This window comes from Syngnathoides biaculeatus, chromosome 13 (assembly GCF_019802595.1).
Source record: "Syngnathoides biaculeatus isolate LvHL_M chromosome 13, ASM1980259v1, whole genome shotgun sequence".
Lineage (NCBI taxonomy): Eukaryota > Metazoa > Chordata > Actinopteri > Syngnathiformes > Syngnathidae > Syngnathoides > Syngnathoides biaculeatus.
Window position 1 is genome coordinate 27905160 of NC_084652.1, and position 17725 is coordinate 27922884.

The 17725-nt window shown below is 40.3% G+C and overlaps 1 protein-coding gene and 1 long non-coding RNA gene across 2 annotated transcripts in view; one reads left to right on the forward strand and one right to left on the reverse strand.

Moving 5' to 3' along the window:
• agla (amylo-alpha-1, 6-glucosidase, 4-alpha-glucanotransferase a) overlaps positions 1-17725 on the forward strand; it is a 233519-nt gene that overhangs the window by 94361 nt on the left and 121433 nt on the right. Inside the window, exons 8-9 of the mRNA XM_061838544.1 lie at positions 891-1014; positions 16397-16499. Coding sequence (XP_061694528.1) covers positions 891-1014; positions 16397-16499 — 227 coding nt within the window. The remainder of the gene's footprint in view (positions 1-890; positions 1015-16396; positions 16500-17725) is intronic.
• The window catches only part of LOC133510529 (uncharacterized), a 67893-nt gene that overhangs the window by 2813 nt on the left and 47355 nt on the right, over positions 1-17725 (reverse strand). The window lies entirely within an intron of this gene.

Consider the following 17725-nt stretch of genomic DNA (forward strand, 5'->3'; position numbering starts at 1 on the left):
AAAAAGTTTGAACAAAACAGTTTAGTCTTTGTAAAGTCAAAAGCAGACTGCTATCTTTGTAAAACGCCCCTTTCAAGAAATTGCCCAATTGCACAGCCTTAAGAGTGCACATATCATGAATGCTGGTTCTTGTTTGGTTTTCTGAGACTCTACAGCACCGACTGGTAACTTGTTTGACATGTAGCAGTAAAAAAAATATACTGAAAACATGGATTAATCTGGTTAAATCACATTGACTGCTATTATTTTGAACACTACTTTAGATCAGTGAGGTCCACAGAAATGTTTAGATCCCCAGCAGTTTTTCACCAGCTCGATCAATTAATCGACTAATGAGGGTGTACCACTGATATTCAACGCTCCGATTAAGTTTGTGTTGCTGAGTTCTCTTTTGTATCTAAAAAATGCGCCATGCAAGACTAATTGCACAGCTCTTTAAGACGATGAAAGAACCTGCTTCAATTGGACAGGATTGAATGAACTGTGGTGATGCCCAGAATAGCACAGAAGTCACAATTTTAATGCACTGGGGTATGCCGTTCTACGGAATTACCAAAAGCCTGCCTCCTCGCAGTGCTGGATTTGCGCTCGTAATGAAAACAGAGTCCCATTATGAATTTATTGTGACTCCTTCTGGTGTGTGCAACTTGGCCACTGGGGGACAGTATAATAGTTAGGCAGATAAACACAGAATACTGTAGTTTCACAACTATTGTGACTCAACAAGCTACTGCTGTAATGTGAGTTAGTGTAATGTTATTGATTTATAGAGCAGAGCATGCAAAATTCTGCTCATTTATAAGAAAACCAAAAGCAAAGTAATAGAAAAGCAACACGTTTATCAATAATCTGATCATTATGTGTCACATGTGCAATGCCTACATTTTCAGGAGTGAAACCAGACCTTAGTAAGACTGGAGGAACAAAAGCCCTTATCATCCAGGACCCTGGTTGGCGACGTTATGGAAACAGAGTGGACATGAACTTTGCTCTTAAAACATTTGTGCCTCACAGGTAAGACAAATTTTAAAATAGCTCACTGTATCAGTGTACCTGATGACTCTTTTTTTGGGGGGCGTAACTTGAGACCAAAGCAGAAAAACACACACATTTAAGTGTTTCTTGTGTGTATGTTCAGTGTGATAAGAAATATTATGAATGTTTGAGTCTCATCAAGGGGAACATTACAATGATTCTGATTTAGTGCAAGTATTAAGAATTTTTTTATTAATATCCATTTGTAAATACGTCGTGAAAATGATTTGACAAAAAATATTGTGAATGGACTGCATGATTTACATACCTTTTTGTTTTGAATGTTATTGAAAACAAAAATATTGTGAGTAGTCCCATTATTTACATAACTGTCATTTTCAAATCACGTATTGACACTTCCCTTAGAGCAAATAACTAAAAACTCTTTCATTGTGGTTTAAAGTGTATGTAACACACATTTTCAAGCTCAAGTTATCTTATCTAGACAAAAATATACGTTCAACTGTACCATAAAATGCATATCTTGTTCAATGTTTTTACCCCCCAAAAAGTACTTATGAATAAAAGTCCGCGAACTTTGACCTAGTTTCCCGTATCTGACAAATGGCCACTTTCGTGATAGATTATCTCTGACAATGGGTAGACCTGTTGTTGTGGAACTAGCTTTTGCTCGTAGCATTACTTGTCCATGCATCCATCCATCCATCCATTATCTACCGCTTTTCCGGGTCGGGACGCAGGGGAAATAGCTTCAGCAGGGGTACCCAGACTTCCCTTTCTCCAGTCACTTCTTCCAGCTCTTTCGGAAGGATCCCGAGGCATTCCCAAGACAGCCGAGAGACATAGTCTGTCCAACGTGTCCTGGATCATCCTTCGCCTTTCGACTGAGCTCCCTCTTTACCACAACGGACCGATACAAAGTCTGTATCATTGGAGATGCTGCACCGATCCGACTGTCGATCTCCCGCTCCATTCTTCCCTGACTCGTGAACAAGACCCCAAGATACTTGAACTCCTCAACACGGGGAAGGATCTCATCCCCGACCTGGAGAGGGCACGGCACCCTTTTCCGACTGAGGACCAGACTCTCAGATTTGGAGGTGCTTATTCTCATCCCAGCCGCTTCACACTCTCCTGCGAATCGCTCCAGTGACAGCTGGAGATCATGCCTTGATGAAACCAACAGAACCACATCATCTGCAAAGAGCAGAGATGCAATGCTGAGGCCAGCAAACCAGACATTCTGTCCATAAAAGTTATGAACAAAATCGGTGACAAGGGGCAGCCTTGATAGAGTCCAACTCTCACCAGAAATGAGTCCGACTTATTGCCGGCAATGCGGACCAAACTCTGACATCGGTCGTACAGGGACCGAACAGCTTGTATCATGGGGTTCGGTACAACATACTGCTGAAGAACCCCTCACAGGACTCCCCGAGGGACATGGTCGAACGCCTCTCTCAGTCCACAAAACACATGTAGACTGGTTGGGCGAACTCCCATGCACCGGCGAAGATCCTGCCGAGGGTGTAGAGCTGGTCCACTGTTCCACGGCCAGGACGAAAACCACATTGCTCCTCCTGAATCCGAGACTCGACATCCCGATGGAACCTCCTCTCCAGTACCCCTGAGTAGAGCTTACCAGGGAGGCTGAGGAGTGTGATCCCTCACTCGTTGGAACACACCCTCAGAGAGGTGTTCATAGAGAGGGTGCTATTAGCAAATGGAAGATGTAATTTTTGGACTTTTCATTATTTGCACTAGGAACCTTTGTGTTGCAAGTCATTAAACATGGATAACGTAATGACTGTGGTCATCAAAACTGTTATTATCCGATGCAGAAGCCTGAATCACCGTCAGTTTGACAGCCTTCTCAGAGAAAGACCACATCTTTGGTGTGCCATACCACATTAAGGTAACGAGGTTAAACTGAGGTGCTTTGCTTTGCTTTGCTGAGGCATTTCTTTGATTTACAAGAAGAAATAGGAAAGTTCACGTAAGAAAACCAGTGTTAGAATTAATCCCGCAGAATGGATGGAGCGTCTTGCATTTAAAGCATGTTATGCAGTATTATGTCATATACGGTTGTAGCTCTTTAGGGAACATGATTATTTCTATATATATTTCTGCCTGAAAAATGACATTGTGATATGGTTGTGTTCTATTATATGATTTTTTTGAATCACTGAGACATTGTTTTTTTTCCTCAGAATTAAACAAAAAATAATATATCTTGGTATATTTAGCCCATGATTTACTGGTCCAGCCCTCTTAGTGATAGATTTTCTTCAATGTGGCCCCTGAGCAAGAATGAGTTTGACACCCCTGATTTACAGTCTTCAATCAACCTAACAATCAAGTTTTGGGGATGAGGGAGTGAAGACTTTTACTTTTATTGGACTTACATTATTTGCTTAAATATGACCTTATACATTTAATCAACGGATAAACTGTTTCCCATTTGCTAATCAGACAAGGATGTGTTGTGGAGCCGGTGGTTGTCCTTGATCTTTGTATGCAGAAAAGCGGCTGGCGCCATCCTCCTCTCCCAGGCATTGCCGTGGAGACGAACGACACCAGATAAGGAGCAGAAAGTTACCATCCCGGCCCAGGATCTGACTGCGGGGGACAGCCACTTCTACCATGTACCCATACATATAAAATCTTGTGTTACTGGCTGCTTTTGTCTTCTTCTTTGGGTATCCTGTCAGAAGACACATGTCTCGTGTGCAGCAGATACCTAGATAAGACCCGGATGTCTGTACTGCACATTCCTTTGTAATAAGTCAATTTGCTGTTAACTTTTTCTAATCATTGGTCATATCTTCCTTGACTCGTGAACACGTGTAGCGCCCAAACTCGCAAATCCCTACAGGTGGAAGTACCTTGAGAAATAAACACATCTGTTATAGTTATCTTTTATGTACAAATTATAAATGCCGTTTCGCTGCCATAGCCCTCTCACACCTTCAATGCACTCAAACCACTTTAACATTGTCTCGCCATTTACCAGCTTATGATGCAGTATCAGGGGCAACATAGGGTCAGTATCTTGATCAAGGGAACATTGCTATGGTCAAATGGGCTTAGGACCCACAACCTTCATGTTGGGAGACAATCACTCTGCAACTAAAGTCATTCCACCACCATAAAAATGAAGCATCGCATGATTTGTAAATTTTGACCCACTTAGCCAAGGACTGTTCTGACATCTAAATCAAGATGTCATTTTAAACACTGGCTACATGATGTTTTCAAAGGTAATCTTGTATTCATTTTTGATACGTCTTGTAAGGCGCAAAAGGAAGGAAAAAAGGAAAAAAACACTGGAAACCTTAACACTTAATAATGTGACCATATTGTCCCCGGAACTGCCATATTGCAAATATGATGTCACATTTGTTGTTTACAATAGATAGAATTATAAGCTAAAATTATTTCTCACTTTTTTTTAACATTGTCAGGTAACATTCATCACTGAAATAAGTTTCAGTAGCTCGCCCAAAAATTGCATCTTGTGGTTACAGTATTTTCACGACCATAAGACGCACCCTAGTAAAAGGTGCATTCCATTATAGGGGCTACTTTATTTCTTTATCTAACACATACATAAGACGAACTGGATTATTGGGCGCAGGCATGGAAAAGCATAGCATAGCTAAAAGATACTGTGATGCTCACGAGGCAGTAAGGAAAAATTGCACATTTGTTTTTGTAAGCAGAAGAACAAGATTTTCCTTCTCTCACATGACAGGTGCAGGCAAGTCACCAGTCAGCAGGCCATGCACACTCACGGTGTTACACCAAACCAAAATCATCACACCACAGCAAACAGAACAGCACAACCAGCAGAGAACAAAACAACCAAAACAATAACTGAAGAAATTATTGAAACTAAACATGTACTTCAAATGCTACTGTTAGGTTTAAACCCAACCGGTGGATGAATTATACAAATGAAGGAACAACAGAGGTCTTCAACTTGGCTCTAGAGGTTTGACTGACCAGCTGCAACACCAACACCCATTATGAGTCAGTCTCACCAGTGCCCCTCTTTTATTAGTTTCTTAAAACAAAAGGGTCACAAGATTATAAAGCAAATGAAGGAACAGACGACATTACCAGCACAAAGACAAATACTAAGATAAACATAAAAATGGTGGATGCCAGTACAGAGACGAATACTAAGGAGACATAACAATGGTGAATGCCAATACAGAGATGAATACTAAAGAGACATTTATAACAATGGTGTTGAGGAGTATCTGCTCAGCAAGGGGGTGCATTACTCCTCAAGGCGTCGCTGGGTTATACTTCAGGTCACATAGCCGCTGTCCCCTTTAACGTCCACATGCTGTCCTCAATCACATCTGCCTTATTTTCTATATAAGCCGCGTTTTGGCAGAATCACATAGCTGTCGCCACGATTGGCTGGGAAGCCAAGTCTATCCACAACCCAGCCTCTTGTGGTGACTTAGCCTGAACAAAAGCAAAAGGGGTGGGTGGTGGGCCATGGCCACCCAGCAGGTGTACTACGAGCAGGGGAAGATAACCCGTGAGGAACAGAAAGATAGAGAGAGAGATAAAAGACTGTCAGCATTTAAGTATGCTCAGAGCAAATCTAAAAGGAGGAGGAGCCAATAGATGTGGCTCAAGTCTACAATTTGAATTATTGCAAGTTTCAAATCATAAACTAAATCACTGGCAACATTTTTTCTCTCACGCAAAGATTAACTTGTCAGATCAGTTGCTAACGGTTCAAAATCACATTTGACAGTTTTAAATCAAAAGTAAGCTACAATTCTCAAAATCTGTTCATTCCGAAAACCTTGAAATCTTAGAGTTGACACCCTGACACTGAGATCAAGGAATATATTTAGAATATTTCTGCAGTGAAATATGAAATATAACATTTTCTATCATTGACACTGGTCACACTACTTGCGATTCCTCTCAATGCCAGTGGGTGGCACCCTGCGTCCATGTTCTTGGAATCAAGATTTTACAAGAAGCAGCGACCTTGTAGTCCATTTGATGTCTCCTCAGCATTTTGATTTGTCTGGATTGGTGAGGAAGTTCAGACTTCAAAGATAACTGTTAATTAGTTTTAGGAGCAACTAAGACCATCTCACCATGGGGGAGCATCCACAAATCCAGTTTATAGTCATTCTGTGTTACCTCTGTTGGAAATGCCATGTTCGCAACATGATTGTTATAATTTTGATGAACAACAAAAATATGGAATGGCAAAACTCCTCAGTGCACCTCATGTTTTCTCATACAGCGGTATCAAAAAGTATTAACCCCATTAATAAATCCTTTTATTTTTGTGTAATTTCCCATTTTTAAAATTATCAAGTGTAAATAAAAAATATCACCCAAATGAATTTAAATTTGTTTTTAAATGGTGATTTCCTATAATAAGGAAACAAAAAAAGTTACCTGGCCTGGTGTTGCAAAGGATCCCCCCCCCCCACTCCCAAAACCCAATAACCCCATCCTCAGCAGCAACAACTGAAATCAGCATTTTCTATTACTGACAATCTTTCACATCCCTGTTTTCACCGACCCTTTCTTACAGAATTGTTAATTCAAACAACAACAACAAAAATTGAGTTCGCAAGCATGAAGGGCCTTGTTTTGGATATGCCACTGCATTTCAGTTGGATTTAACTCTGGACTTGGACTAGGCCACTCCAAATCCATCACTTTGTTTGCTTAAGTCATTCAGAAGTGTACTTGCCGATGTGTTTATTTTGCTGCACAACCCCAAGTGCACTTCATCTTGAGGTCACAGACTGATGGATGAACATTCTCCTTCAGGATTCTCTATTGGAGCAGAATTCATCGTTCCCTCAATCCCAGCAAGTTGTCCAGGTTTTTAAGGAGCAAAGCAACCCAACACCATCAGCATCATCATTATGTTTGACAATTCCCTTCTCCTGAAATGCTGTGCTCCATTTACGCCAAATGGAACAAGACATACACCTTCAAAAATGGTCAAATTTCATCTTTCATTCTTTCTTTATAATATAATCCGAAAAATCTTGAGAATCACTTTTTTTTTTAAATTTATTTATTTAATTTTTTGGGGGGAAAATTACATGAGTATTTATGTTCTTTTTGGTCAGCAGCAGTGGTTTTGGCTTTGGAACTATACCATGGATACCATTTTTACCAGATCTCTTCTTCATTGTTGTCATGAATACTGTCCTTAACTGAGGTAAGGGAAGCCTACGGTTCTTTAGAAATTGTCCTGAGTTCTTTGTGGCATCCTGGATGACTTATTGCTGTTCTCCTGGGGTAATATTTGTAGGCTAGCCACTCATGGCATGAGTCATTATTCTGTGTTTTCTGCATTTTCTTCGTTTCCTTTCAGCTTGTCCCGTTAGGGGTCGCCACAACGTGTCATCTTTTTCTATGTTAGTCTATCTCCTCCATTCTCCTCTCTAACACCAGCTTCCTTCGTCTTCTTTCAAAATATTAATCAACCTTCTCTTTGGTCTTCCTCATGCTCCTTTATCTGGCAGCTCCATCCTCTGCACCCATCTACCAATATACTCACTCTCTGGCCGATGGACATGTCAAAGTCTGCTCTCTCGAACCTTGTCTCCAAAACATCCAACTTTGGCTGTCCCTCAAATGAGCTCATTTTTAATACTATCCAACATGTGTTTTCTACATGTGAGGGTAATAACTCTCCCTATAGTTTGCTGGAACCTTAAAATTTTAAATGGCTTTTGTAACCCTTTGTAAACAGTTAATTACTGTATTTCTCATTTGTTCTGGAATTTATTTGGATGTCATTCTGTTGAAGCTTTTTGAGATCTTTTGTCCAATTTGATTGTCAGGTTTACCAATTAGACATTCATTAAAGCAGACAAAAAGGAATCAAAGACACCAGTTCAAGTCTGACAGCTAGTAAGGAGATTGTACAATTCACCACTGCACTCTCTGATTATCCTCTCCCTCAGCACCTCTATTTATTTGGTTTCAAAATGCCCCTTATTTACGTGGATGTTACAAGAAGGAGACGGGGGAGCAAAACATAGTTGGAAACAAAGTGTACCCGTTTGTTCATGTGTGTGTGCATGTGTGTGGAAGATTGCGGAGCACATGTGTGGTCATCATTTCTTTAACACACAACAGGTGCTCCTGGTTCTAACAGTTCTGATGAGTAGATGTTCTTGTGCTATCTGCTGCTAAGTGGCTGCTACGTTATCTAGAGCAGTTCAAAGCATTTCTTTATTTGAAGCAGATGTATGATAATTATATTCACAATTATTCCTACATTTCCCCCATGTTTATCCTACATTTTCTACCACCTTATCTAGAGCAGACCAAAGCATTCTTCATTGCAGGCAGAAATAGTTTCTTAATTGGAGCAGAGCAAAGCATTCTTCATTGCAGTCAGAAAGTTAATTAGAGGAGAGCAAAGTTACACTTGGAGGAAAATATAGCACTAATCACTTGTAATCTTCTGAATCAGAACAGGTCTGGAAGAGAAGTCATAACGTCATCGTGGTAAAAATATCACTGTCAATGCCTAGTTGTGCCAAGAGTGGATATATTTCTGCCAATTTTTCGGGGCAATAGCAGTGGTTATAAGTTGGTTAAGTGATGCCCTTATCCAGGGAATACAATAACATCCACAAAATGTAAGAATAGCTGCAAACAGCTATATAAACTAGGACAGAGAACACTAAGTTTTTATATTTGCCAAACATTTTTCCCACCACTCAGACCGGGTGAAGACAAAGAAGAGGAGGAAATCGGATTCGTCGTCAGAAGAAAAAGAGTAATGCACAGAACCTACAACTGAGTGTAGGGACTTTGAATTTTGGGACTTTAACAGGAAAAGCTCAGAAGTTGGTTGACACTATGATTAGGAGAAAGGTTGATATATTGTGCATCCAAGAGAGCAGGTGGAAAGGTAGTAAGGCTAGAAGTTTAAGAGCAGGGTTTAAATTATTCTACCACAGAGTAGATGGGAAGAGAAATGGAGTAGGGGTTATTTTAAAGGAAGAGCTGGCTAAGAATGTCTTGGAGATGAAAAGAGTATCAGATCAAATGATCAGGCTAAAATTAGAAATTGAGGGTGTTATGTATAATATGGTTAGCGGCTATGCCCCACAGGTAGGATATGACCTAGAGTTGAAAGAGAAATTCTGGAAGGAACTAGATGTAGTTCTGAGCATCCCAGACAGAGAGAGAGTTGAGATTGGTGCAGATTGTAATGGACATATTGGTGAAGGAAACGGGCGATGAAGAAGTGATGAGTAAATACGGCATCCAGTAAAGGAACTTTGAGGGACAGATGGTGGTGGACTTTGCAAAAAGGATGGAGATGGCTGTAGTGAACACTTATTTCCAGAAGAGGGAGGAACATATAGTGACCTACAAGAGTGGAGGTAGAAGCACGCAGGTGGATTATATTTTGTGCAGACGATGTAATCTGAAGGAGGTTACAGACTGTAAAGTAGTGGTAGGGGAGAGTGTAGCTCGACAGCATAGGATGGTGGTGTGTAGAATGGCTCTGGTGGTGGGTAGGAAGATTAAGAAGACAAAGGTAGAACAGAGAACCATGTGGTGGAAGCTGAGAAAGGAAGAATGTTGTGTGGCCTTTCGGAAAGAGGTGAGACAGGGTCTCGGTGGACAGGGGAAGCTCCCGGAAGACTGGACTACTACAGCCAAGGTGATCAGAGAGACAGGTAGGTCTGGTAGGAAAGGGGAGAAGGAGATTTGGTGGTGGAACCCCAAAATACAGGAAGTCATCCAAGGAAAGAGATTAGCGAACCTGTTTGCAGTGGTAATGGATAGACTGAAAGACGAGGTTAGACTGGAATCCCCTTGGACCATGATATTTGCAGATGATATTTTGATATCCATTGAAAGCAGGGATCAGGCAGAGGAACATTTAGAAAGATGGAGACATGCAGTGGAAAGGAGAGGAATGAAGATTGGCCAAAATAAAACAGAACATATATGTGTGAATGAGAGGAGTGGAAGGGGAAGAGTGAGGCTCCAGGGAGAAGCGATACCATGGGTGGACAACTTGAAATATTTAGGGTCAACAATCCAGAGCAATGGTGAGTGTGGAAACGAAGTGAAGAAACGGGTCCATACAGGTTGGAACAGCTGGTGGAAGGTGTCTAGTGTGTTATGTGACAGAAGAGTCTCTGCTAGGATGAAGGGCAAAGTTTATAAAACTGTGGTGAGGCCGGCCATGATGTACGGATGAGAGATGCTGGCACTGAAGAAACATTAGGAAGCAGAACTGTAGGTAGCAGAAATGAAGATGTTGAGGTTCTCGCTCGCAGTGAGCAGGTTGGATATAATTAGAAATAAGCTCATTTGAGGGACTGCCAAAGTTAGATGTTTTGGAGACAAGGTTCAAGAGAGTAGACTTAGATGGTTTGGACATGTTCAGAGGCGAGAGAGTGAGTGTATTGATAGAAGGGTGCTGAGGATGGAGCTACCGGGCAAAAGAGCGAGAGGAAGACCAAAGAGACGGTTGATGGATGTTGTGAGGGAAGACATGAGACCAGTTAGGTTGAGAGAGGAAGATGGACGAGATAGGCTAAGATGGAAAAAGATGACACGCTGTGGCGAACCCTAACGGGACAAGCCGAAAGGAAAAGAAGGAGACAGTATGTACCTCATATTGGCTCTTTTGTTTTTGCTTTTAATGCCCTTTTGCTAAGCTTAATATGCTTACATTGACTCGTGTTTACTTTGTTTGCTCACGGTTGTTTATTGACTCACCATTGCTTTATTTATCACGTTTGTTGTGTAAATAAAAAATGATCTGTGACGTTGTGGCCAGAACAAGTTGGAGGTGGTTAGAGAGACACATCATCCATTTTACCTGTGAGTAAAAGTTTGTCATGTTGTGGTGGGGGCATCACATCGGACATGACGTCAGAGCAGTGCATCACAGACATGACAAGACTCAGACCGGGCTGATGTGTTCACACCAAATTACTCCTTCATCTTGTCATTCAGGGTGCGGAGGCCATAAATGGGCCTTGTGAGTGAACCATCAGGTGCTGTGTTATATGGAATAAACGTACAACACTGGTCACTGAACATTGAACAGACACCACCCTTCTTGGCCAGTAGCATGTTGACTGCTATGCAGTTCTGGAACGCCATGAGTGAGGTTGCAGCTCGTTGTTCTCTTATGGTAATAAAGCCTGCTTCTGTACATTGTAATGTATGTAGTTGATTCTGTCAGCATTTTTATTCGGGGTTATCCATAGTCAGATTGATTCCCATCCTGCAGCAATCTGGGTAGCCAATTTATCCTCATCTGGTACGCCTCGTGGGGTGCCAATGCATCAATGTATGTCGGATTTCCATTTTTCTAAGAGGGCATTCGGGAGGGACCGAGGGGAGGTCCAAAGATAGATGCGGCCATTTGTATATCATCTGCTTTGGATGGAAACACTGTCACAAATAAGAGCAGTGATACCAGTGCACACATTCCTGATGCATTTATCAGTGTGTCATACAACTTTTGACCAACACACCCACCACCACACATCGCTGCATGGGAGCAGTGGGGCAGTTTGCTGGTGGATATCATGACACCATGTTTTGTTGAGACTTAATACCTGTCCCTGTAAAGTTAACACAGGAGAAGTTAACCAATGGAACATCAGTAGAAAATATTGTTTTATCATTTACTGCCTTAGTTGTTGGATAAACACTATTTTATTTCTGACAAGTGGTGTTGGGAGTTTTAGTCATTATCTCCATGGTACACTGTGTTGGGATATCTGCTTGAATGACATGTCGTGGCCTCGGGCCCATGCAGGTGATGCAACTATAGTTTACCATTTTAGCTGCATCCTAAGTGACTGCTGTATAGTTAGTGTTTTTTTTTAATTAAGGTTGTGCCTCTTTATTTGTGGTAGGCATAGTTGACTGATTGTAATTGTTGGTTCTGTTATGTGTTTTTGTCAGCTTTACAGGTGCCCAGAGGTACCATATGAACAAAAATATAATTAAAATTACTAAATCTTCACCAGCCTTTGGGTATTTTCAGACACTATAAATCTGCACCCACCTTATGATAGTTCCTGTCAATTTGATGCATGTGAAATTTTGTGGTGACACATCATTAGAAAACTTTTTGTTTTTCTTTTGCATTTGTTATTTAATAGCACTGGTATCTTCTGTGGACCCACGCAGACGACACAATCTTTTGAACAACTTTTTGCTGTTTGTTTTACTATGAGGAGCCAATTAATATTTTGTCCGGAAATGCTTCTTGTGATTTGAAACTATTTTTCTACATCTAATTTAGTGTGTAAATAAACAGTCACTCCCTTGAACCTCAAAACTGTTTCAAAGGCAAGTTATTGCAGTTTGTGACCCGCACAACTCTACCCAGGGAATTTGGTAGTTTTGGAAGACACATAAGCCCTACTTCCATTCACTGGTACACATATTGTAACACTTGCAAATCTCATTGCCTGATTATTATAGAATGTGGTTGAATATTAACGGACCTACCATGTCATTTTAATGAACTTGAATTATTTTTTTGGGATGTAGTTATCCAATTTGTTTTTCTGGGACTGTGGGTGGTTCCCACAGGTATCACTCGAATAAAAAATTAAAATAAATAGTGTTTTCATCGAACACCCAAGAGCAAAATGTAACTGCTTAATCACGATTATGACACCAGTCTCACTCCCCTAAATACCTCACTCGGGTTGTTTTCTTTACTGGGTTGAGACGGAAGGGTTCTAAAGACCACTGCCACATGTAACCAGACTACTACGGTCTTCGCAGTGGGAATGAGACCCGCTATCTTAAAAATGGCCAATAAAAGCTACTTTTTAGCATTAACAACCTTTACAGTAGACAAATGAACTCAAGTAAACAAGTAAACGCCCACTTAAAAAGTTTTTTTGCTAGATGGGTCTTGTGTCTATGCTGACATAAATTACATTTTGTAATGCAGCACTTTTATTTTTCCACATTTTTAGTTCTGCTGGTCAACTTTGTTGTTGCATTTTGATTAACACATCAGCCGAAAGTATGTCTTCATTTGTTACATGCTAAAATAATCCCATAAAGGTTTTGGCTGCTACTTCTTTTGCTGTTTTATCTGTAAATGTATTTCCTTGTGATACTTTGTCGGTATTTGATGTGTGTGCTGCACATGTACATATGACTATTTCTTTTGGTAATTGAGGTGCTATGAGCAAATTTTATTGTAGTTATGCATGTGTCACTGATTTTCCTGCAGTTGTCACTATTCCTCTCTTTTTCCAGAATTGTCTGTGTAGATTTTGATACCACTGTGAATACAGCAGCATCTGGTCTCAGATTGTTTAACACTGTCCATTAAGGGATTGTCTCTACAGTGCAGTCGTCCCAATCCAAATCTGGTTCTTTTTCTGTCCAATCAAAAACATTATGTGCTACAAATACAAATTGTCCCAAACTTCTCCACTCCTGTTCAGTATGTTTCTTTATTTCAATGATGTGTGTGGTGGTGTCAATTCCTTGTGTAATGCATTTAGTTTGTCAGTCAGTTTTGTTCCTGCCACCACTACTGATATACTGAGTACAGAAAACCAATCATGATTTTGGGCTGGTGTGGCCTGTGATAAGTTTATCTTATGCTAGTCACATGCAGTGACTCACTTCCCATTTCATCTTGTGGTTGTTCAATCATATCTCAAGCTGTTTGCAGCAAATGATCTCCTGTTCTTGTGGTAGGTTTGTTTGGAATATCTTAGGTGTAATAATCGAGTGCTGGGTTTCTATAATGTAAGCCATTCAACTGTCCTCCCAGTAATTCCTTTTTCTTTTTACTTCTACATTTCCTGTTGAAGAGGGAACTAAGTCCTAGTTTTAGCAAGCCATCTCTTCCCAACAAATTTGCGGGGCAATCTGGGACCATGGGCATTGTCAAAAAACACAACTCTCCCAGGGGGTCCAACACCCACACAGGATTTGTTTCGGCAGACTCCAGAGAGCTTTCCCTGAACTTTTCTGACAAACACTTCCTTTCCTGACATAGTCCATAATGGAATGCTCTCTTTACATGCTGTTTTACACGCCCTTGTGTCACACAAAAATTTAATTGACTTCCCGTTCATTCTCAGTTTGACCTCGGGTCTAGCCACGTCTAGTGCAAGAATTTCCTGAAAATTTAGTTCAATGTCTGCTTCTTGAGCATCGGTTGTGAGATTTTGATGGGAAGATGGCTGCTCTAGTCATGTGGTGGTGGGTGTTTTGTTTTTGGGGCAACCACACAAATAATGTGACTTTTTTTTCTCCATAACACCAGCAAATAATTTTTTTGATCAAATTCACGTCCCTTCCCTATTACTTTTCTCCTGCCTCTTCCTCATCTGCGGCCATGATTATTAAATGTTTCGCATAAAGCTCCATAAATTTCTCCTTTCACTGTCAGAAAGGTGTCAACTTTCTTATTATTTTGTAGCACTCATTCTGCATGTAGTGCTTGGTTAACATACTGTTCCAGGCTGCCAGTTGGTTTGTCAACCCATTGTTTTTCAATCCATTGTTTTTTCAGATAATTTGAATTAGCATGAAAAGCATTTTTTAAATGCTCTTGATACACACTCCCGGAGTGTGATCTTCAGGAATACAGCTGTTTGCTTTAAAAATTGCAATCATTCTGCTTCTATCTTCTTCAAGTGGTTCATTGTTTTGTTTTGGTCTGGCAGTCTAATTTTCTCAAGTCTTCCATTCCCTGGACAAATTCTGTTACATCCACTTTCTGAGATGTGATACGTTCTATGGCTGTTTTCACATCATCTTGAGTCCATTTTTTTTAATTCATTTTTTATCATTTTTGTCTGCAGCTTAACTATATGTATTTTGTGTGTGTCGGGCTGTTCAGCAAAGCCATATTGTGTTATCCACAAATTTAGATGTTTTATTTTAGGACATTGGCTTTCTACAAACTTCCAGTCCTTCCACATTAATTTTTGTTTCAGATATTCTATATCAACTATTTTGCGGCTGCCACGTTATCTCAACCAAAGCCAAGCATTTCTTTATTGGAAGATGTACGATAATTACTTTCAGTTATTCCTACCTTGATATTCTCGAGAGTTTCTGATGAAGTGATTTATAGATTCAACAAGTCTCTCGGCAATCAGTGACAATGAATTACTTTTTCATCCAGAGCAAAGTAACTGTACGTTTTTTTCAAGAAATGAAATCATTTTCAAAACAGCATTTTCAGTTCACTTCCGATATAGTTGTCGATTTGAATTTGTTTGATCTTAAGGAGCTGTTTTTTAACCATTGGAAGTTCTCAATCTCAACAAATGGCAGTGACATAATGCAGAAGAGACACAGTTTTATGTAGCTGCATCTCCAGATTACTATGGTTCAATTTAGGTGTTGTGCCCCTGTCTAAATCAGTGAAATAACTGGATGAGCCAAAATTTCCTTCAACTAAACCACAACAAAACTGTGATACAGTAATTGTTTTTGGCCATGGAGAAAAAGGATTGCTCTTCATAAATTAAAAAGCACAGATCAACTCCGAAAGCTGGGTGTTCTGATAGATTCCGAACTGACCTTTAACAGTCATATCAAATCAACCACCATTATCAATTACCTTCTGAAGAACAAATCTAGAGTGAAGGCTTGCATGTGTCATTCAGACCAGGAGAAGCTCATCCATGCTTTTCATCGCAAGTAGACTTAACTATTGTAATGGTCTTCTGACTGGTCTCCCCAAAAAGACAGCTGTGACCAGAACGAAAAGGCTAGAGCATATGACTCCAATTCTAAAGTCTTTACACTGACTTCCGGTCAATTTTAGAATATATTTTAAAGTTCTGCTACTGGTCTATAAATCACTACATAATTTAGGTCCTAAATACATGAAAGAAATGCTAATGGGATATAAACCCAGTAGTGCTCTGAGATGGACTGATTCTGGTCTGGTCTGATTATGGGGTGCAGAGTCCAAAGCAAACATGGTGAAGGAGCATCTAGCTATTATGCCGAAAAAAAAATTGAATGAATTTGCCAATAGAAGTTTGAGTGTTTTCTAATCCAGATTAAAAACCTTTTTCTCATGCATTTTAGAATACTTCCAGTTTTCAGTGACAGTTCTTGGAACGAAAGCTATTTTAATTATTTTTTTTCAAATGTTATTTCTATATTTGAATTCTTTTAATCATGTAAATTGCATTGAGTTACCTTGTGTATGAAATGTGCTATACAAATAAATTTGCTTTGCTTTCCTTTCCATTCAAGTGGGGAAACAATCCAAAAGTATAAAAATGTGAGAAAGGGTGCAATGCTTTTTCACACTACTTTTTAGGCATGCTTAGATAGCATGAAGCAATTTGTCATCTGTAAAACATTTTTTTTTTAACTATTCCTACAGTTGTTCCCCTCAGGACATCGAGCAGTGCTGCCATTTGTTGCGACAGAAACTGAACCAGTTTAATGAGGAACAACACAACATTGTGCATCAGCATCAAGAACAGGTAAAGTAAGATAATGTTTTGAAGAGGAGAAAATATTAAGGTAATAATTGTGAACATTAATGATAATAATGTATGTTTATAAAGCATGCTGTACAAGTAGAAATCATGAATAATCAATACATACAGCATAGTTACAGTCAAGCCACACATTGTCACTGGTGTGTGCTGTAGCTGACACTAGAACAACCAAGTCACAAATAGAACATGAAAATTAGCTCTACCTCTGTGAGTCTCCCTATATTCCCACACCTGCGAGCCATGTGGTGTTCATAAAAACTTGGAAATAGCAGTGCAAAACCGTTTCACAGTAACTGTCATGATCCTGCCGCTCCAGCCTGGGCTGTGCGGGTGTCCGCGGTTGCTCTGATTGGGAGGTGCACAGCTGCGCCTCATGCAGCCTGATTATGCTGTGTATTTATATGACTGGCCGGCGCCAGTTCGTGGAGCTTCATGACCCGTTCCAGCACACTCGTATCCCTGATCGTCAACCTGTGTGTACCGACCTTCGCCTGTTCTCCAACTAACCTTGTAAGCCTGACTCCTTCGTTACTTCTGCCTGCTTTGATTGTTCTCCTGTGTACCGACTCCTGCCTGCCCGCTCACCTGCTCTCTTCGCCCGACTTCTTCATCAAAAATAATCTCTTCCCTGCACACCTGCAGGTTGTGGATGAGGATTAAAAAAATATACAGTAATTCCTCATTTTTTTTACAGTTAATGAGGACAAGAACCCCCTGGGAAATGTGAAAAAATGCAAAGTAGGACCCGCCCCGACCTCTCACACACACACCCCGGGAATTTTTGTTTGTGTATATGGGTACCAGAATGATTAAAATATGTAAACAGTATTTATACTTTAGATATTTGAGACTAAGATTACAACATTACATGTATTTACTTAAATCTGTAATTGTAAAACTTTGTTAATCTTTCCTGGAACAGTCACCTGACCGTGGTTGGGAAACGCTGGGGAGACACGTTGGTGGCGGGAATACTTATCGTACAAATCACTTCATTAGAAACTTTCAGCACTCACCATCAACATGCCCTCTCTTAAACATTACTCCTCCCAGGTTGTCCTCGCTAAACTTGTAAACTGTACACACAGGGTCCAACAAGGAGAAAGGTGCTCATCCCAGTAGGTACCACAGTGGCCGTGCCAAAAAGGGTAAAAGTGCTCACAAATAGATGCTCAATCTTCCCGCTGGCCTCCCGAAACGGTTAAATG